The 23,515-nt window shown below is 37.2% G+C and overlaps 1 protein-coding gene across 1 annotated transcript in view; it reads left to right on the top strand.

Annotated features, from left to right (window-relative positions):
• The window catches only part of SYNE1 (spectrin repeat containing, nuclear envelope 1), a 543,966-nt gene that overhangs the window by 159,207 nt on the left and 361,244 nt on the right, over nt 1-23,515 (top strand). Inside the window, 5 exon segments of the mRNA XM_011943785.1 lie at nt 2,170-2,277; nt 5,403-5,540; nt 7,119-7,283; nt 18,163-18,275; nt 18,818-18,986. Coding sequence (XP_011799175.1) covers nt 2,170-2,277; nt 5,403-5,540; nt 7,119-7,283; nt 18,163-18,275; nt 18,818-18,986 — 693 coding nt within the window.

Below are 23,515 nucleotides of genomic sequence, written 5' to 3' on the forward strand. Positions count from 1 at the left end.
AAGGATTTTGTACAGTTGTCCCTAGATATCCACAAGTGATTGGTTCCAGGACCCCCCAAGATAGCAAAAATCATGATGCTCAGGTTCCTGATATAAAATAGCATAGTCTTTGCATTTAACTTACACATATCCTCCCATATACTTTAATCTCTAGATTATGTATAATACCTAACACAATGTAAATGCTATTTAAATAGTTGTTGGCCAGGCGCGGTGGCTCAAGCCTGTAATCCCAGCACTTCGGGAGGCCGAGACAGGCGGATCACGAGGTCAGGAGATCGAGACCATCCTGGCTAACACGATGAAACCCCATCTCTACTAACAAAATACAAAAAACTAGCTGGGCAAGGTGGCAGGTGCCTGTAGTCCCAGCTACTCGGGAGGCTAGGCAGGAGAATGGCGTAAACCCAGGAGGTGGAGCTTGCAGTGAGCTGAGATCCAGCCACTGTACTCCAGCCTGGGTGACAGAGAGAGACTCCATCTCAAAAAAAAATAATAACACATAAATAAATAAATAGTTGTTATACTGTGTTGTATTTTGTTTGTATTATCTTTATTGCTGTATTGTTATTTTTATTATTTTCTGAATATTTTCAATCTGCTGTTGATTGAATCTAAGGACACAGAGGGCTGACTTTATCACCCAAATGCATTTGGGTGAATGTTAGTGCTGAGGTTGTAACAGGATCATAGAGAAGTGTTCTCAATATATGGTTCCTTCACCAGCAGCATCAGATTCACCTGGGAACTTAGACATAAGGATTTTTGGCTCTACTCTACATCTGCTCAGCCAGAAACTCTGTGGGTGCTGCCCAGCAATTTGTGTTTTTCTAAACCCCTCAGATGATTCTAGTGTGTACTAAGTGTGAGAACCACTGGCATAGGAGACAGATGCCCTCACTCAGACTTCTGGGTTAGAAAAAGCTTCCTAGAGTAGGTTGTGCCTGAGCCAAGTTCTGAAAAAGGCATTATCCAGGGGAAAATGTGGTAAGTGTTTAGGCAAAAGACAACTGCTTTTGCAAGACAAGAAAGTGAGAGAAGGCATGGATCATGAGAATGTGACAACCTCCGTACTAGACATGCTACACAGATTACCTCTAATTCTCACCAAAACCATTGAAAAGGTGCGTGATGATTCAACACACCCTTTAGTACATCCTGTAGTACAACAGTAGAGAGATTAAGAAAAACAACAACAACACACACACACACACCCCAAGCTCACAGAGGTAATGCATGGTAGAGCCAGAATTTGAAACCAGTTTGGCCTGTCTCCATAAATGGCATTCTTTCCACTCTGAAACATCACCTGCCAAGGGGGACAGTCATTTTACCTGTGTCACAGCACTGTCAGCAGCAAGTGAGATGCTGAAGTTGAAAGCTGTTTTGTAAATGCCGAAAAACCATGTTCAGTATGGTTCTGAATACCTGACATTCTTATGAGACGCTACATCTTGATGGAAATTTAGGATATTTTCACTAAATCAATGCTATTATATAATGGCCCTTGTCATTATTTGTGAAAATAAGTATGAAAATCCCAATTTTATGTTTCATTTTTGAGATGAGTGGTGACCTGGATACATGTATTCACCAAATAACTTGGTACATCTCTGATAGGTATTATGTTCCCAGGGTCTGGGAATACCGTATTGAACCAGATAAATGTGTTTTCTGTCCACGTGGAGATTGTAGTACCTAATATCAGTTTAAATAATAATATAGACAAGTCACCCAATGGTATTTTGGGTGTAACTCCTCCAATTCAGTCAAAATGAACCCCATCTAGAACTGTCCTCTAGGTTACCAATGGCCTTGGGTTAGGAAGCAACTCACAGGACTGTGTTTCTACTCCAACTATGACTCTTATTATTTGTGTACTTAGGAAATTCCCTCCTGGGCACATTTTCTTTATTAAATTAGCATTACTTGGCAAGAACAAATGGAGTTAGTTAATTTCATTATTCAGTAAGATAACTAAGATATTTTTCTAGAGTTAACTTTTGCTTCTTACTGTCCTAAAGGGGTGGGGGTGAGGAGAAAGAAAATTTTTCAGAGACAGTTGGGACTTACTAAATACTAAATCTCTTCTAGAGGCAGTCAGATATTAATCAGCAATTAAATAAATGCACAGATACTAATAAAATTATAATGTCTCCCTGTTTCCAGAGAGAAGACAGGCTAATTTTGAAGGAAATGAAAGTTTGGATAGAACAATTTGAGAGAGATTTGACAAGAGCACAGATGGTGGAATCAAATTTACAGGATAAATATCAGGTAATGTATGGAAAAGCTTTTTGGATTTTTCAAAAACTACTTTTGACTAAGATTTATATATGTCATTTGATCTCTGTTTAATGCTTCGAATTACGTTAACGGGAAAAAGTCTTTAAAGACCTAACATTCATTACCCTAAGTTTGCGTGTAATTTAATAATTGTGTTTCTGATGTATGTAGATAGTCTTAAGTTGCATTGTATCCACACTATATATGGAGCACTGAGGCTTCATCACTTTCCCATAACTCGGTCTTATAGATGACTTGGAAAACAAATGCGGAGTCTTTGTGTTTATAGAACTCATGATCTTGTAGATATCATCTAACACAAAAATCTACCAAGAACAAAGTGTTGAGTCAAATTGAAAATTAGTATAAAATAAGCTGACTTTAATAAAGGATTGCAACATGAGTATTGGAGGTCCATTAAAGGGATCAGCTTCGGCTGCAACCTGCCTGGTCCAACACCATTGCATTCAAGTTGAGCTCAGGATTAATGTTTTTCCCCAGTCTGACTACAGTGTCGTTAATTGGACTTCTGCTTCCGATTTTCATTTCCAAGACACAAAACACAGTTTGTTCCCATTTAAAAAGTGTGATTTCAATAGCAAAGACACAGAATCAACCCAAATGCCCATCAATGTAGACTGGAGAAATAAAATGTGGTCCATATACACCATGGAAGACTAGGCTGCCGTATAAAGGAACAAGATCATGCCCTTTGCAGGGACATGGATGGAACTAGAAGTCATTATCCTCAGCAAACTAATGCAGGAGGAGAAAACCAAACCCTGTGTGTTCTCACTTATAAATGGGAGCTGAACGATGAGAACACATGGACACATGGAGAAACAACACACACCGGGGCCTGTGAGGGAGTGGGAGAAGTAGAGCATCAGGAAGAATAGCTAATTCTTCCTGGGCTGGGCTTAGTACCTAGGTGATGGGTTGATCCATGCAGCAAACCACTATGGCACATGATTACCTATGTAACAAATCTTCCTGGACATGTACCCTAGAACTTAAAACAAAAGTTGAAGAAAAAATAAAAATTAATAAAAATTTTGATTTATTTGAGCAGCATTATCATTTTTTCCAATGTAAAACGTCACTCCATTTTAGTGGCAAAATTAAGTATAGTATATTCTGTAATATATTCTACTCACCATCATATTTCAGTCATGTCTGCTACAGAAAAAGGTCAAATAATGTGAGAACTTCAACATGGTAGACAAAAGATTTATCTATGGCATTAGTGATTTTGCGTAATCGTATCTTTAAGATATGCCTGAATTTAGATAGATGGTAGCATCAATATTATATTTGTCCAACTTAGCAAAGCAATAAATATGTGGTTGATATGCATGTACTCTTTTGCTTTGAAATTCAATGTGAGCTTTTTTCCCCAAAATAAAATTTTCTGGGCTGAGATCCATTAAAAAATGATTAAGCCAGTAAATGGAGAGAAGAATTGCAAGAACAGAGTGAATATACTTATTTAGTCGACTGATGAGGTTTAGGTTTGGCATCAATTATCAAAAAATAAATCCCAAGTTATAAAGCTACCTGTTACACAGATGCTAGTTCATGAGGGAAATAAAGGCTTAGAAAAGCATAAAACAGAAACACTCCTTTCAGTCCAAAGGTGATCACTAGTCTCTTAAAAATGGATTTAGAGACTACCTGAAATCTGAATTTAGGGAAAATTTCATTTCATCTTTACATTACGTAATCAGCATTTTAAATCTCTTTCAATCTATAGTAAATGCTGTATTTTCCAGTTTTTTCACTCAGAATCCTGTGGAATAAAATTTAAAAGTTGATTTTATGTTTTGGTTTATTTTTATTTTTTATTTATTTTATTTTTTTAAATTTTATATATTTTCTTAGACAGAGTCTCACTCTGTCGCCAAACTGGAGTGCAGTGGGTGGCATGATCGTGATCTCAGCTCACTGCAACCTCCACCTCCCAGGTTCAAGCGATTCTCCTGCCTCAGCCTCCTGAGTAGCTGGAACTACAGGCATGTGCCACTACCCTCAGCTAATTTTTGTGTTTTTAATAGAGACAGGGTTTCACCATGTTGGCCAGGATGGTCTCAATCTCTTGACCTCGTGATCCGCTTGCCTTGATCTCCGAAAGTGCTGGGGTTACAGGCGTGAGCCACCATGCCCAGCCTATGTTTCGGTATTTTTAAATTTCCATTCAGAGAAAATGGAAGAAAAACTTGTAGGTAAAATTGTAGTTCACTATCTCCCCCCAGTGTTCTTCATGTGAATTTACATGTTTGTTTATAATTTTGAAATTCTTTTAGTTTTGTTATCTGCGAACTTTTGTGGGGCCATCCTCCTGTTCTGTAACATAACTGCACATTTTAATTAGATTTTAATTTTGTCTTTAGATTTGGAGTCACACTTTAGGATGTGTTAATTTAATTAATGTAAAACATAAAACTTTAAAAATTGTTTTAATGTTAGCATTAAGCTTATAGTTAAGTCTACATATATAAATTGATGTCAACTGTACTGTGACATGCTTAATATTTTAATACCATGAAATTAAAGCAAAGGATTATCATATAAGCATGGTCCCCTAAAGTAAACCTCTTTATGCAGGCTTACTTAAACACAAATCTAGCCAGCTTTAATTCTGCATTATTTCCATATATGCAATTTCTGTTTGTAAATTGTTTGGTACTTGAAATAAAGCAACTATCTTGATTATTAGCTGAGATTTACACTCCTGTTTACTGTGATTTCCTGACAAACGTATACGGGTACATAAATTACTTCACTAGAAATGAGAAATCCTAGGCTTTAGTCCTACCTCTACTACTTGTCCTTGGTAAGTCATTTCTGGGCTTCAGGATAATGATGCATGCCTGTGTTGTAGGGTGATGGGGAGAACCAGAGAAGATAATATGCAGAGAGCACTTAGCACAGGGTCAAGCTATGTCAGGGCTTGATGAATGACAGCTGCTATTAGTAACATAACTATCATTATTATTATCAGTAACATATATCGAGTGTTATCCAAATAGAAAAGATTGTTATTTAGGAAATGTGCTTTCCTTTGCTTTTGCTGTTTTTGACTCATTGCCATACTGTTGCTGTTTTTCCTCTTTTAGTCATTTAAGCACTTCAGAGTTCAATACGAAATGAAGAGGAAACAGATTGAACATTTAGTACAACCATTACATAGAGATGGTAAATTGTCACTTGACCAAGCATTGGTAAAACAATCTTGGGATAGAGTGACCTCCAGGGTAAGTTCTTCCACAATTAGTTGTATTGGGGTTTAATAAATTCAGAAAAGAATATTTTTCATCATCTGTTTCTACACAGTGATATGACAACAGGTTCTACTGCCTCTGTCTGAGGCTAGAAAGACTTAACTAGGGGAGAATCTTTGCCTCCTTGTCTAGTTTTCCTGTAAGTTAATGGAAGTCTTTGGTTTAATAGCTATTTTCTTGCTTTGGCTTCCGTGTATGTGATATCAGCCATTGACTCGATGATAGATTAAAATCTTGAGACCATCTGAATCACTTCACACTTTACACAACTTCCTTCTGGGTGGTTTAGAAGAGGTGACTCTCTGGTCTTGTAGCAGATTCTCCAGAACGGAACCACAGCAACTCCTCGTATTCTAAAACCATGTTTCATTAAAGTTAATGACCTTCCTGTATTGACATACAGTTTTATATTCTTTAATTCAAGCATCTCTTTTTATCTGATTGATCACTAATCTGAAGGAAAACTGCTCAGTATCTTTCATATTCATTTCTTCATGCTTAAATACCAAGATTTCAAGCCCCTGGAACTCTTCTATCACTAATAAGAATATTTGTCTTGAACTTACCGTGTGTTCTTTATTTTTTTTAATTTTATTTTTGAGATAGTGCCTTGCTGTGTCACCCAGGCTAAAGTGGCACAATCACAGCTCACTGCAGCTTCAACCTCCTCGACTCAGGCAATCCTCCTACCTCAGCCACCTGAGTATCTGGGACCACAGGCATGTACCTACCACCACGCTTGGCTAAATTTTTTTTTTTTTTTTTGTGGAGATGAGATCTCATTGTATTGCCCAGGCTGGTCTTAACCTCCTGGGTTCAAGCATCTCACCCATCTTGGCTTCCCAAATTTCTGGGATTACGAGAGTGAGCCACTGCACCCAGCCAAATTTTTTTTTGATAGTCTCATTTTTTTCTAGTGACTCCATTAAAGAATAGACTAGTTCCTAAGTACCTGCACTCATCCCACCTGGCATTCCAGTAAGCTAGGCAATGTGTCTGAGAATTGGGTAAAATGAAAGAGATGGAGAGAAGGGTAGACAATCATAGGATTATAGAAAGAATCTTTTAAATCCATCTTTGTCTAGAGCTGCTTAGATAACCCTCATTTTTCTGGACTTGTTCTGATCATGTGGGAGGTTTTAACGGGATTCTCATTCCGAAGACCAAGATACACATCAGCCAGGTGTATAACTGCTGCATCCTCCAAGCATGTCAGCAAACCTGATCCCTTCCCTTTCAGCAAAAGCCACACTGAAAGTCAGTGGGTGCTTTATGCTACTCCTGTAAGAGGAAAATTGCTTACACTTCTAATAATCTTCCATGTTTAAGATGTCTTTTGAGTTTCCTCAAAATTTGCTTGTAACTGTAATTTTCTCCCCATCCCTAAAGTATCAAACTCAGAACACAGACATTTACTTATTTGATATTTATTAACTTAGCCTGAAATCATTAACTTAAAGCTTTATGTATGCTTTAGTATTATTTGGGGGTAATTTTATAAATTGTCATCTGTATTAAAGATATTTTACTTTTCTGCTTTTTAAATTTTAGCTCTTTGACTGGCATATACAGCTTGATAAATCTCTTCCTGCACCTCTGGGCACCATAGGTGCCTGGCTCTACAGAGCGGAGGTGGCCCTGAGAGAGGAAATAACCATTCAGCAGGTCCACGAGGAAACAGCAAACACAATACAACGAAAACTTGAGCAACATAAGGTAAAAATTCTGGTTGGAAAACCTTGCAGCATAACAGCCCTAGTGCGGTCTGGAGAGGTAGCCTAGTTACAACCTGACCTGTTGGGAACGCCGCAAGTATTCATTCTACATGATCAGAGATGTCACACCTTCTTAGAGTTCTCTAATTTGAATGTTTCTTTCTTACACTGGTTAACAACGGTTCTAGTAGGTTGATTTCCTGAGATATTTTCCATACCTGTGTGGTGTTTTTTTCATCTGCAGCTATCTTTGTTATTTCTGTTGTCATATGTTATTTTTCAAAAGATAAGTGCATAGATGGTATGCATTTACATAATAATGTGGCTGACCGTTGGCTCCAGACCTTATTTCTGCCTCCATTCTCAAAGGAAGGCAGGCAAAAGTTCTTATGTCCTGGTGCTGTGGGGTAGGGGTAGAAGGAATGGAGGCTGTAGGAAGTGGTGGGGTTAGGCTTTGATGGTCTCTTAGTCATTTGGGACATTTTAAACTTAATATATGATCAGTTGTATATGGTATAGTTTCCAATATACTTTCTCTTTGTGTTTTGTGATACTACAGGCCTAACTAAAAATGCTGTTTTTCATTAACATCACATTAACGCAATCTTGCATTTTATGCATTTGAATTCGTATACTTCATTTTCTGTAGTGTGGTTCGGTATTACTGCATATGTGAAAAACAGAGATTTCTGCTCCTGACTACACATGGGCAATATATAGCCCCTATATATTTTCTGCCAAATTATTGATATTTAAAAAAAAATTACCCCAAGGAAATACTGTTCTATATCTAGACAAGATCATAAAGCAAATCTATGACAGGTTTTATTTTATGCCTCTCTGGGGCTTTACTTATGGAGCTAGAGATACAGAGACACAGAGATACGATGCTATTGCCAATCTTGGCAGTTTCAACTCAACAGACTCAACTTCAGACAAACGTATCGAACCCAATGGCCACAGCAAGATTTTATGGTCTGCAGAGGCCGTCACTCAGGGTCCTGCCTCCATTTCTTCTTGACCTTTTCCAATACTCAGTGCCTTCAGACACTTTTAAACTTGCTGAATATCTCTTAGTTCCTCTCCTCCCCCCACCAGCAACACAGACAAACACACACACTAAACTCTCTGTCATCTGACTTCTCAGATGCCATGACTTTGGGGTCTTCATCTGTGCAGATACTCACATATAAAAGCTGGGCCTGCTTGTCTGTGCCTTAGTGCCCTAATGTGGGGGCAGCTATGCCATAAGGGACCCAGAGTTCAGGCCTCATATGAGATCAAATCACAAGAATTTTCCTGGGATTGAATCAGGTTAAGGCTTCTCAAAAGCATGGAAACACCTGGGCCATGTCAATTTTGAGAGCACCCCAGTATATTAAAAATGGAGGAAGGTGTGAAAACAATATTACACAAACAATAACATCTTTAACAAATTAGCAATTAAGCTTATATAACATATAATAATTTTTTTCATGTAAAACTTTTTAATTTAAACTTTTTTTTTTACCTTAACTGGCATTTATTTATTAATTTTTAAATTTTAGATTCAGGGGGTACATGTGCATGTTTGTTACGTGAGTATGTTACATAATGGTGGCGATTAGGAGTCTAGTGTACCTGTTACCTACATATGAAACTATTTTAATTGACATAAATATTTGATACAAAATAAGTCACTTTAGAATTTTAAATGAAATGTACAATGTATATTAATTGGGAGTTAAATACATTAATTCAGCAAATAGGCATGGTAGCAAATATTCCTACTACATGCAGGTCTTCAGCTCCAGGGCAACAGGTGAGGGGCACAGACAAGGTCCAGGCATTTGTGGTGCCTCCAATCTAGAGGTCTGAGAAACATCTGCACAGTTGTTCTTTATATAATACCCTTAACTTTGACTTCAGTGTCCCACCATAGAGAAAATGCCTGACAATGTAACTGCTATTTACTAGTTAATTATAACAGTTTATAAAAATATTAATTCAAGGCACACTATAGACAGTAACATCTCCTACGGGGGAGTGAGTCCTAAGTTGGCCAGTGCACATGCTGTCTGCATGTTTCCGTGGCTATATGATTTCAGGCCCTTCATGAGCCCTTCTAGCTCCCTTGAGAGACACAGAGAGAGACAGACCCTGTGCCAGCCCCCAAGAATACAGCTAGAACAATCTCTCTGCCAAAGGCTAGTGAAGAAGGCATAAAAACCAGAAATGAAGTGAGTCAGGGAGAGGTCGAGGGACAGGAGTTGGAGAAAATGGTTATCTGAAGCAAACAAACAAACAAAAACCCAGAAAGGACTAGGCTAAAGAGAAAACCAAGGAATGTAATAAAGAGACAAAGGTAAAAAGCAGAGGTAGGTGGGGGATCAGGCCAGGTTCAAGGTGAATATTAGAATGATCTTTTTATTGAGGTAGGAACTTTTGCTAGGCCTGGGCATGGGTACTTAAACCAGCTCATAAAACAATTAAATTGTCAATTTAAAAATCAATTCTCATTTATTGAAAAATATATATTAGGAGACTATAATAAGCTAAGCTTTGAGGGTGAAAGTTTGAATGATTATTATTATTATTGTTGAAATGGAGACTCGCTTTTTCGCTCTCAGGCTGGAGTGCAATGGTGCGATCTCAGCTCACTGCAACCTCTGCCTCCCAGGTTCAAGTGATTCTCCTGCCTCCGCCTCCCATGTAGCTGGGATTTCAGGCACCTGATACCACGCCTGGCTAATATTTGTATTTTTAGTAGAGATGGGGTTTCACCATGTTGACCAGCCTGGCCTTGAGCTCCTGACCTCAAGTGATCCGCCTGCCTCAGCCTCCCAAAGTGCTGGGATTACAGGTGTGAGCCACCACGCTTGGCCAAGTTTGACTCATTAAAACAACTAAAAATTGTAAGTTTCCTCAATGGCACTAACTCAGTCCCTTGATTTGATGTAACACCTCTATGCTGGTATATTGGGCTGACTTGGAGATGCAATAAATTGGGAAAATCACAATTTAGGACTCACTGATGCATGACCAAAATGTTTGGGAATATTGTCTTCCCGTCTTGGTCTAAAAAGTAATTCTGATTTTTGTCAAGAAAACTTGAACAGGCTATCAAAGTTGCAATGCTTGGCTTTTTTCATTCTTCACAACTTTTTAAAAAACAACACAATTTTCAACACTTAATGCATAGGCAATGCTTGCAAGTTGGATTCAGATCAATTTTTAAATGTGTGTTTCCAAGAGTTCACTTTGTGAATGGTTCTGCCAATGGTTTTGTTTTGCTATTTCTGAAAAATTAACGTATATATGTATGTATATATTAGAACATATTTATTCTGCAAAACATAGTGTACCTGTATTATCTCTTCTATTTTCCGGTTACCCTAATGTTCAGTTATCTATAAAAATAACAATAACCACAGCTAACTATTATGGAGGACTTAACCATATTTTAGTCCTAAGTATTTGATTTTTACCAAACACTTAACATGACGGATGTGAGATAGGTATTATTATCCTCTTTTGCTGATGAGGAAACTGTAGGCAGAGAGAGGTTAAGTGACTTGCCCAAGGTCACATAACTGATGATCCAGGTTGTCTTCAGCACTAGGCTTAAAATGTGGCCACAAAGCTATTGCTTATCATACTTGTTAAGTGATTATACTGACTAATTTATTATTCTTAGTATTGATTTGGCAAAGTAAGACTTTCAGTCATAAGGAATTGTGAAAGTAGCCATCAGGCTGTGCCACCTGCTACACATCCTTACTGCAGTTACCAACCCTATCTAGGTCACTTTCCCTCCTTTCTTGAAGATTTTATTTCCTGGATGACAATGCATGCCATAATTCTTAATAACTTCAATAACCCAGAGATGATCCTCCCAATATTGTGACCTCTCAGGTTCTTGACCTCCTCTTCCCCCAGGATCCTGTCCGACATCCAACCCTAGCCACTCACTCCACAGTCATAGCTTAGAGTGCTCATCACCAGTAAATGAGACCCCTCCACAAGCTCTTTGTCAGGTACCTTCCTCTCCAGTCAGACAAGGCTTCATCTCCTCTGTGCCCTATAATCTGTTACCCTACCATCTTTTCACTGCATCCTGTTCTCTTTACCAGCTCCCTTTGTGCTCTGCTTAAATGCAATGTAAAAGCCCCACTCGTCCACATCCTCGCTTGCCTTGTCCACATTTCACTTTGTTTTACTGTCCTGGTAAAAACACGATGCCAGTGAAAGCCAGCTCTCTGCCTAGTTCATGCCCACACACATGTAGCTGACTGTGGCTGGAGAAAAACACACCCCCAGGCTTGATGACTAACCCAAGTGGGCCCTTAATGGTGCCTGGCAATCAGAAGGCATTTCCCGACTCCATTCCCTCTTCATTTCTGGGACAACTATTTCATATCTTGTCTCTTCAAACCTTCCACACCTCCTCCCCATCCTCACTCTTAGCTGATGACATTACTTCCTTTTTCTTTGAGAAAATAGAAGCAATCAGAAAAGAATTTCCACCAGCTCCCACGGCCACATCAACCCACCTACTTACATCTGTGCCCAAATACGCGCTCTTCACTTCTGTTACTATGGGTGAACCATCTGTGCTCTGGGCCGAGGCCAACCTCTCTATGTGTACATTAGATCCCACCCTCTCTCCAAAAGGTAATTCCTGTCCTTCCTCCCTTCTATATTTTTTCTCTTTCTTTCTTTGTTGGAGTTTTCTCATCCACATACAAATATGCTGCCATTAACTCATCTTAAAAAGTCTTTTTCTTAGCCCCACTTCCCCTTCCAACTACTGTCCAATTTTCTTCCTTCCTTTTACAGCAAAGCTCTTTGAGAGAGTTGGCTCTGTTCTCTTTCTTCTTTCTAAATTCCCTTCTCTCATTCTTTCTAAAAACCATTCCAATCAAGCTTTTCTCTTGCCATCTACCATGCCACGTTTACTAGACTTTGCCTCATTCCTCACCCAACGGCCAGTTCTTAGTCTTCTTACCTCACCTGTCACAAACATTTCCCTTAGTTATTCCTTTACCCTTGAAAGACTTTCTTTAGGGCGTGGCGGCTCATACTTGTAATTCCAACATGTTGAGAAGCCAAGGCAGGAGAAGCACATGAAGCCAGAAGTTTGAGACCAACCTGGTCAACCAAGCGAGACCCTGTCTTTACAAAAAATAAAAAAATAAAAAATTAGTCAGGCATAGTGCTGTATGTCTGTAGTCCCAGCTACTCGGGAGGCTGAGGCAGGAGGGTTGCTTGAGCCCAGCAGTTAAAGGCTGCAGTGGGTGAGCTATGATTGTGCCACTTGTAATTTCCCTCTTACTCCCCTGGCTGTACCTCTCTGGTCTTCCCTATTCTTTCAACAAATATCTGTTGAGCTTTCTCAGTGTGCAAAGCAGTGTTTTAGGCATTTGTGATACATCTGTAAGCAAAACAGACAAAAATCCCTTCCCTTAGATAACTTACCTTCTAGGGAGAGGAGGCAGATAAAAGTAATAAACATAAAAAATAAGTAAATTTAGGTTAGAAAGTAAAAGGACAGGGGAAATTAGGTGTCATTGCAATTTTAAATAGGGTTGTCAGTGAAGCCTCATTGAAAAGATGACATCAAATAGGAAAGCACATTCCCTACCTTGAGGTCTTTAACTTTGCCATCCTTCTGGAATGTTCTCATCCCTCAGTCTGAAACATCCTCTTACTGATATTCCTGTTACATTCTTCATCTCTTTAAGGCCTTTACTAGAAGATCCCCTCTTCGTCAACCCTTTTCTGGACACCTCTTTTGAAATTACAACTTGCCCCAAACTCCCCTTCTCCTTTCCCATTTGATGTTTCTCTTTAGCATTTATCATCACCTCAACTGTTACCAGTTTTAATCATTTATCTTATCTTTTGCTTGATTTTCTGCACTATAATGTCAACTCTATGAAAGTGGGAATTGTTGATTTTTTTCACTGTTGTCTCCCCATATTCAGGCTCTCAAAATTGCGATTGGGTCAATATTGATAATGCATACTTTCTAAAAATGTGTGCATTTGACTAAGTTCAGAATTATTGGCATAAAATAATTCAAAATACTGTCTTATATATTTTTGTGGTATTTTCTGTGCCTGTATATTTTCCCCGATATTGTTTCTTTGAACCGCCTCACTTTCCTTAATCACACTTTGGCAGTTGCTCTACAATGTTCTAACCTTCTTTTTTCATCCATTTTCTTTTCTGCTTGCTTTCTTCTTTCTCTCTCTCTCTTTCTTTCTGTGTTTTTTTTTTTTTTTTTTTATCTTCCTGTTGGAATTTTTTTTTTGAGAAGGATTTTCAATGTCTTCAACTAGATTTTTTTTTTTTTTTTTTGAGATAGGGTCTGGCTCTGTTGCCCAGGTGGGAGTGTAGTGGTGTGGTCATGGCTCACTGCAGCCTCTGCCTCCCAGGATCCAGTGATCCTTCCACCTTAGCCTCCTGAGTAGGTAGGACTTCAGGCATGGGCCACCACACCTGACTAATTTTTGTATTTTTTTGGAGAGATAGGGTTTCACCGTGTTGCCCAGGCTGGTCTCAAACTCCTGGGCTCAAGCGATCTGCCCACCCTCCTAAAGTGCTGGAATTACACACATGAGCCACAGCACCCAGCCCCATTTTTTTTCGCCCAAAGGAATGACAGTATTTTCATGATATGACTGCTGTGTGAGAATAGACTGGGTTAGGAATGGAGACCAGAAGCCAGGGTACCGTTTCAATCATCCAGTTTGAGTGCCTTGAATGAAGGAAGTAGCTGTAGAGATGGTGAGAAATGGACAGATTCTGAATACATTTTGAGGGCAGAACAATTTTCAACATTAGATACATACTATGAAAGAACAAGAGTCATAAATAACACTATGATTTGGGGGCTGTGCAAGTGAAAAAACAGAGTATCAGTTAAGAATAGGAGACAATGAAGTGACTTTGGGAGGAAAGCTAAGGAATTCAGTTTGGGGCACGTTGAGTCTTTTTCTCATCCAAGAGGACTTGTGGAGTAGGCAATAGGTAAGAGAGCTCAGGAAAGAAGTATAGCCTGGAGATAAAAAATCAGAGTCATTCACATCTAGAGGGATGTTTAAAGCTCTGAGACTGGAGAAATTAAATAAAGAAGTATATACAGAGAAGAGAAAGGGACCAAGGTCTGATCTTGGAGGGAATCCAGTATTAAGAGATTGAAGAGTAGAAAAGCCAGTAAAAGTCTGAGAAGGAGCAACCAGTGAAGTTGGAGGAAATCCAGCTACAGTGTTACCTTAGAAGCCATGGGAAGCAAACGTATGGAGGATAGAGTATTTTCAGAAGAATCGCCACAGTGATCCTTAAAATGCAGCTGAGATAATTCCACCAACCTGCTCAAAATTCCTAGCTGGCTTCCATGACCAAAACACCGCAAGTTCTTATAAAGACCATTTCTGCAGCCTTTTCCCTTCTTTACCCAACAACCTGCTATAACACTTGCTTCCTTTGCTCTATCTCATTTAGAGAGGCATGTTGATAAACCCCACAGTGATGTTGATGGTTCAGGTTCTCCTTAGAGTTCCATCAGTTTTTGCTGTATATATTTTGAAGTTTAATGGGCATGTTCAAGTTCAGGAATGATATGCCTTCTAGTAAGCTGAAAGTTTAATCTTTATGCAATTAATTATAGATGGTTTCCAACTTATAGTGATTCAACTTACAATTTTGACTTTACAATGGTGCAAAAGCAATATACATTCAGCAGTGACATGTGATATGATATTCTTAAGTGAGGTATTAAATGTTTTATTATAAAATTCGGCTTTATGCTAGATAATTTTGCCAAATTGTAGGCTAATGTGAGTGTTCTGAGCACATTTAATGTCGGTGAAGCTGAGCTATAATGTTTGGTTGGTTTAGGTGTATTAAATACATTTTTGACTTAGAATATTTTCAACTTACAATGAGTTTTATTGGGACACAACCCCATCGTGAGTCAAGGAGTGTCTGTACTTATAATGCTTCTGTTCTGAAATCCATTTTGTCTGATATTAATACATTTATATCAGATTTCTCTTAGTATTTGCCTGACATGTGCTCCATTTTATTAATTTTAACCTATCCATGTTCTTAATGATTAGGTGTATCTTTTGTAAAAAGAAGATAGTTCTATTTTGTTTGTTCGTCCAATCTGATAATCTCTATCTTTTAACTAGTAAATTTCTACTTTATTCACATTTATTTATTATTATTGATATACTTGAATTTGCTTCTGGCATCTGAGTCTTTGCTTTCTAATTGTTCTACTTTTTCTTCTTTTCTACTTTCTTGCTATTTATAAGTTGATTGAGGAGGTTTTGTTTTTGTCTCCTTACTCATTTTTCTTATTCCATGGTTTTATTTCTACTAGCATGAAAGTTATAAACCCTGGTTGTACAGTATGATTGCCCTCGAAATTTGACCATAGATACTTTACAAAATTGAAAGTTAATCAATATCTAAACCTCCTCTTAATCAATATAAGGAATTATGAATACTTTAACCAAACCACTCTCCTTTTTATCTTACACATTGTTGTCAAGTATTAAATTATTGACATTTTTCTAGCATGATAAGTTTGTTGTTTCTGCTGGTTCTCACTCATGGTGGCTTGTTTCCTGTGGTTGGTAATCTCTGCTTTCCTCCTACTGTATTTGCATTTGCTAATAACCTGGTCATGTTAGCCCTCACTGAGGTTTCTGACTAAATGGAGGGGATCTCGTTTCAGTGTCCTCACCCTGTTCACATTCTAAGACTCAATCTCTCTCAGCAATGGTGTAGCTATTTGTCCAGGACAATCTAGATTTTTCTATTTGTTTTTTGCCTACAGATCTGTGATCTAATTTTGGGGTCATGTTTTACTGAGAATGGGGAACCTAAAATATTTCACTTACTTCCTATGTACCCAGCAAAGTGAATTAAAATCATATATTTTGCCCAGCATCTAGCTGCTTTATTGTGAGAAGGCCTTTCAGAGGAATCAGTGACATCATGCCAACTGACGAAGTCCTTTTTTAGTTTTATTTTTTGAGACGGAGCCTTGCCCTGTTGCCCAGGCTGGAGTGCAATGGTGTGATCTTGGCTCACTGCAACCTCCACCTCCCAGGTTCAAGCAATTCTCCTGCCTCAGACTCCCAAGTAGCTGGGACTACAGGTGCACGCCACCATGCCTGGCTAATTTTTGTATCTTTTGTAGAGACGGGATTTCACCATGTTGGCCTAGGCTGATTTTGAACTCCTGATCTCATGATCCACCAGCCTCGGCCTCCCAAAGTGCTGGGATTACAGGCATGAGCCACCGTGCCCGGCCTAAGAAGTTCTTTTATCATATGTGTGAAAATGCTTTTGTTTGGGTAGCTTGTAAAGACTTTTTCAACATAGTAGATATTTTAAAACTGTCACAGATCAGAGCTAGCTGGGGTGATAACTCCAAGTGTGCCCTGCAGTCACTTGGGAAAGTTTCAGCGCAACCGCAAGCTACAGCAATGTGTCTGCGTGTGATAAAGGAGTTAGAGCATGGCTAGAACACTCATCATCAATAGTTGCTCTAAGAACACCTGCTTGTTCCCTGCCCTCCCATAATGAGTTCTTGGCTTCACATAGTACCCTCCCTTGAGGCCATGGGAAGCAAATGTGTGGAGGATAGGGTCTTTTCAGAAGACTCACCACAGTGATCCTTAAAATGCATGACTTGTGAGTATCTCTGTGCTTACCTACAGAATTGAAGCAGGTCAAAATGTGATCATAGCAAAATATATCAGGGTTGAAATTGTTTGGCCCTAAGGTTTTTCTACCGTGTTAAAATGTCATATGTGGACAATCATATACAAACCTTAACATTTTGATTTATTATAGAAAAGTCTTCACTTGCTCCATAGTCAAGTGTGTCTCTTTTGATTTTAGGCTGGTTTTGCTACTAATTTCTCTAATTAATCCACTAAATTTTGGTATGAGATAAAAATATTAATTTTAATGTATTATTTTGGTGGTCTAATGTCTTACTTTTTCAATGAGTGACGCATCGTTAAGTACTGTATTTATTCTGCCATCAGGACACAAACTAAGCTCTAGAAATTAAAGCATGAATCTCCCTTCACCTAACTCCTTCTTTGCTTCTATGTGAGAAATGAGTGAGGGAGTGTAAAATACATGTATGTCTGTTTAGAAATTAGTTTGTAAGTGATGAAAAACACAGCAAACAAATCAAAGCAGATTCAAATTAACCTGAATAAATGAATCAAACCTGTGGAGTTCTATGCAGTCTATAATGAATATTTATTAACATCACATTTAATCTTCCCACTGTGTTACCTGTGGGGTATTCCCTGCACTTGTTTGAAATTTTCTATTCAAAAGGGTATTTCAAAATATATTGTAATATGATTGACTTACTTTAGATGGCAAGCAAATATCACTTTATAATAGTGTGCATGCATTCAAAATAAAATAACAGTAGAAAGCCTAATCTCTTTTGCCATTAAAGGTTTCAATTCGTCATGCTTAGTTTTAAGCTTTTAAAAACCAACATATCCAAAATCAAGAAAGGCGAAAAATATTAAAATCATTTCATAGCAGTAATTACATTTTCCATGGGATCATGTGCCTTTAAAACGTCTGAATGCATTGCTGTGCAAGTGTCATGTGTGTTTAAAAGATGCATAATTATTAGATGCAGTTCCAGCATAGTGTTTTAAGTACAAGCACCCAGCTCCTGTTGAAGGTAAGAGCCTTTGACAGGCACCAAGCTGCCTCTGAATGTGGCAGCAGGATCAAATTGTTGAATACATTGACTCATCGGTGCAGGCTGGAAATTATGCTTCTTAGCCCTCTGTGAAACATGTTTTTCATTTTTTATTTTTTTTTAAACTGTATCTTAGGATCTGCTTCAAAACACAGATGCCCACAAAAGAGCATTCCATGAAATCTACCGGACCAGGTCTGTTAACGGGATTCCAGTGCCACCTGATCAATTAGAGGACATGGCCGAGAGGTAAGAGAATATCTGCATTTAAATGAAGTCTCTTTTTAAAACGCTAGGTGGATGTTTTTTACATTTCTTTTTTCTGTTTTCATGATTTTTTTTTTTTTTAACAGAGATGCCTGCCTTTGGTAAATAGAAAGTGGGCTCCCATAAGACTTGCTAAGAATGCCACCATTCTAATGTATTATTAACTGAAAAGAGTGAACCTGAATTTATCCACAGCATGGAAATCACAGAAATGGTTTCTTCAGAGGCTGTATTTTTGTTCAGTACTGTAAGGAACATTATGTAATATTGCAAAAACAGCTTATAAAAGAAACAGACGAGAGATGTGTTGGCAGGGGAAAGAACTAAATCGAAGACTTCAATCATTCATGTTTTGCTTTTAAATCTAGAGCTAGAGAAGGAATCAGATCTCCAGAAAATGATCAGCCAGAGTTAGAAGAGCTTGTGGCTGCATTCTATTTAAGGCTGACATGTAACAGGTTAAGTAAGCATCGGTTCTGTTACTATTAGTTACATTCTCTAAATTCTCCCTGTTTTATTTCTAGGTTTCATTTTGTTTCCTCCACATCGGAGCTACACCTAATGAAAATGGAATTTTTAGAATTAAAGTACCGTCTGCTCTCACTGCTGGTTCTTGCAGAGTCAAAGCTGAAGTCTTGGATCATTAAGTACGGGAGGAGAGAGTCAGTGGAGCAGCTTCTACAAAACTACGTGGTGAGTCCCCGGTGCTTTGACAGAATTCCAATGAGCCATGGATTTAGCAACACAGTTCAGTTTCTTTGATGCTGTTACTTTAATCTTGAATTTAAACATAATGATAGCTGTGCGTTAAATGGGTTAGATAGAAGTTTATGAGTTTTTCAGAATTATCTGAAATCTAAACCTATTTCTTTGGAATCTGATTATTTAAAATCCCCTAGTTCAGTTAAGTTTAATGCTTTGCTGCATTAATCATATGGGACCATCCTGACTGGCTTTATTAATTTTTTTAAAAAGTTTTTGTATTGCATACCCACATTTTTTATTGGAGGTCACCATTTCAACTACATTAAAATACTTAAAGATTAACTACCTGTCTTTTAAAATTCAACTATGACTAGTTTAGAACCATTCTCAAGTGTCCAAATGGGAACTATCTATTTTTTTAGATTGTGTCCACTTTTTTTATTGTCATTCCCTGAGCTTCATTGCCCCTTGTGTGCACCCAGGAAGAGTAACATTTTGTCTATGAATCTCTGTACCAACTTAACTTTTAAAGATTATCTCATATTTTGGGTTATCAATATAGATAATTCTGTGTTTACTAGAATCATAGACCTGCATTGATGAAAGAATTCATTTGCTCTGTAACTAGCAGTTTTCACTTACATGTAATTAGTGTATTATATTACTAAAGACAGGTTATTTCTTAATTACACATGCCCCTCCTACAAATTAATTTTCAATGCAAATTTGCTCATAAAATTAATGTTAATAGAGTATCTTAGTCTTGTACTGTTTCATTTATGTTTAAACACAAATTCTATGATAAATCAATGAACTTTAAAAATGTAAACCCATTTAAAACTTGATTAGTCACAGTGACTCTATAACATGTTCTGCTTGAAATACTTACTGAAACCATATTTCTCACTGAAGCATCTTAGAACCCTGTTCTATTTTGCTACACTTTAATTTCATTTTCTGTGATGAGTGAACAACATATAGTTGAGAAAAAAAATAATTTAACTGCTTTACAGTAAAATCTTTCCCTAGATTTACTAAAATTGTCTAGGAAACAGTTGTTCCAAAATGCAAAGTCTGTTATGTTCCTTAATTCATTTTTAGCTATTCTGGAAAGTTATGAAAAAACTTGATTTTTAACTTCAAGCAATTACATTAGTTCTTCAAGTATGAAATACAAATGCATGTATATTTTCAGATTTAGTCCTGCCAAATGATACCCTCTCTGCCTGGTAGCTATTTATACCAGATACAGTCTTTGTTCTGGATATTTCAGAACAGCCAATCAGATTTAAACAGCTAATAAAACTATTCCACCAGGTTAATGTTCCAACACAATGATGTTAATAATTCTCTTTGATTTTCTCAAATGGTATGTGAATAAGGAATTATTATTAATGATAAAAACGTTAGTACTCCCTGCCTACTTCATAAAGTTAAAGACAAGTTCACTCAACTGCTAATTCGAAACTGCTTTGTAACTTTCACAACTATTCATAAAATTGCTGATTATCCTACATACGTAGCATGCTTTAATGAACATTTCCTAGTAGTCTCATCTGCTACTGAAAAATACCAACTTATGACTCTGTTTCTTTTCCGTGAAGGGTTTTAAGGTAATTTTGTTTAATAGTTTTGATAACCGTGGAGTATGGAGCATTTCCCACATGCCAAGTGTTTTACATGCATCATCCTTCATCTCAGTGACAGCCCTACAGGCTGGGAGTTTCACACTGTTTTAGATACCAAGGAGCCAGTGCAGAAGCACTGAGGTTTCATAGGCTCGAGTCACTTGCTCCTGGTGGCACATGCTCCAGGTGCTAAATTGTGGAATCAGAAATTGAATCCATATCTTTCCAAATCAAAAACCCTTGAGCTTAAGTGCTGACTATCACAATCTAAAAAAATAGTAAAAACAAATATTTTTAACTTAAAAGACCAAATCATTGATATGATATCTTACGCCTTAGTGATCTAAAGAATGCAATTCACATAAATATCAGTTTGATTTAATATTGGTCCATATCTGACAATATTTTACACTTACGTACCTGTAAGTGCACCATCAAAGCCTGATAGTTGCTGTTATTTATGTATGAGGCAGCATGGTTGTAGTGGTGGGGAAATGATGAAGTGTAGATACCAGTCACTAGAAATGTGTTTGGTCATGGTTTAGCTACTGAGTACCCATGTGTCTGGGAATAACTTAATTTCTAGAAAACTTAATCTTTCCCAAATGTTTCAGAATGATGATGATGATAATAATAATAAAATGGTAGGAATTTTTCTAGGGAACAAAGACTGACATATACTGTTTCTATTCTATGTTAATACCTCATAAAACCTGTCTTATCCTTTCAGAGTGTTATAGCTTACACACACCGTAGTCCTAGCACTTTGGGAGGCTTAGGTTGAAGAGTCACTTGAGGCCAGGAGTTTGAGACCAGCCCGGGAAATATAGTGAGACTCTGTCTCTACACCAAATTTTAAAAATTTAGCCTGGTATCATGGTGTCCGCCTGTAGTTTCAACCACTCAGGAGGCTGAGGCGGAGGAAGGCTTGAGCCCTGGAGTTCATGGCTGCAGTGAGCTATGATCTTGCTACTGCACTTCAGCCTGAGCTACTGAGTGAGACCCTATTTCAAAAAAAAAAAAAAAAAAGTGTTATAGTAAGCCACATGCTGCTACATCATGTAATAACCAAAGTAATATTCAGGCCGTAACGTTTCCATAATTATATTTTCCTTAGTCATAATTCTCAATTCAGACTTATCCATCCTGCAAAAAAGAAAGAATACTTTTTTTCTTAAGTGTTAGAGAAAGAGAATGTACATCCTGGCTCAGATATGCAGCCACTGAGTGCTTAAAGAATTCTTGGAAAATACTTCACAAATACTTGCCGTCATTAATCTAGGCCGCGTGCCATCGGTAAGTGATTGCATGCTGTTATGCAAATCAAAAGGTAACTGGTTTAGTCCTTGCTGTCAGAATTGTTGACAATGACCAAAATATGTGCTCCCATTTCACTATGGAAAAAAGAAGCTAATATTTCAATCTTTCACATGAAAGAAAAAAAAAGAGTTCTTGAATTGTGGACTGTGAATGCAGCAAAATATGAATATTCATTTTATTATTCATAATTATATTTTAATGTAAATAGTCTTGATAAACCTCTCCTCAATGTTAATTTTAAATATCTTGAATTATCTGGCATAGTTTCATTCAAGGGAAATTGATGAGCTTCATATTTATTATATTTACACTCATCTTGTGAAAGTAGAAATGCAGTCACTCACACTAAAGTTAAATACCAAAAATAAGCATGCCACTTACTTTTCTTGAAGCACCATCAACTTCAAAAGTCCCCTGACTAAAATGGCTTACTTGTTGAACTTGGGATCCAAGATTCAACCTTATTTTGAAAGAAATAAATGAATCTTGTTATTATTATTTTAAATATGCATTTGTATTTACTTTTGCATTTTTCTGACAGGTGTGTCTAAATAGCTTACAGTAAAATGGAGATTTAGCAGATCTGCTAAAGTGGTTCGATAGACAAAATAATCCATATTGCTGAATGCATTTACTCCACATTCAGAAAAAGAAGGATCAAATTAAATGGACCAATACAAATTTAAAATAAAAAAATAGATATCTTTCTTTAAAAATTAATCATCCAGTCTTCCTAATAGCCAAGTTCAAAAATATATTAATGAGTGTCTACAGCATTTATAAAACATTCTTTCTGAAAACATTCTCCCCTCTTTCCTGCCTTGTGGACTAAAAATTAAATTGGAAATAAGCTTTTCTCACTTGCTCATTTTTAATTATTTTGTAAACTTCTCCAGCAAAAGCATATTTAAGTCTTCCTGTGCACCACAGGCACTATTTCCCTGTTTCACCATTTGACACTTAGAACTTCTCTAGCAAAAGCATATTTAAGTCTTCCTGTGCACCACAGGCACTATTTCACTATTTTCACTATTTGACACTTAGAACAATTGTTTTGCTATTAGCTTCTTGAAATTTGCACCAATACTAAATGCAGACTTTTTTAAAAACTTTTCCAAATATAATTATTTCTTCAATTTCTTACACAGTATCTCGAACATTAGGTATAATTTTCCACTTTTGATCAAATAATGACTTGCTTGTTTAGTTAAATTATTCAAAATTTAAATTCTAGTAAATTATTCTTTTTCCAACTGGATTGTAATAAGAAGATATAAGACTAAATAGTGAATTAATCAGAATATTGTTGTCTGACTTCATTCTCAAACAAATAAAATAAAGCCAATTAAAGTTATTGAATGTAGTATTCATCCTGGAACCTCTCATTCCAGCTCACAGCTTTCTCTATTCACTTTATCCCTGAAGAATAGTTAATTCATAAGTAAATGCTTTATAAACATAAAATGATATGAAATATGTTATAGATACAATTTTTAAAATGTTATCTCAAAACCTGATAAACATTTATCAATAAAAATCCAGAGATTTGTATGAAATTGCTATATGAAT

The sequence above is a fragment of the Colobus angolensis genome, unplaced genomic scaffold (assembly GCF_000951035.1).
Source record: "Colobus angolensis palliatus isolate OR3802 unplaced genomic scaffold, Cang.pa_1.0 Scaffold221, whole genome shotgun sequence".
NCBI lineage: Eukaryota > Metazoa > Chordata > Mammalia > Primates > Cercopithecidae > Colobus > Colobus angolensis.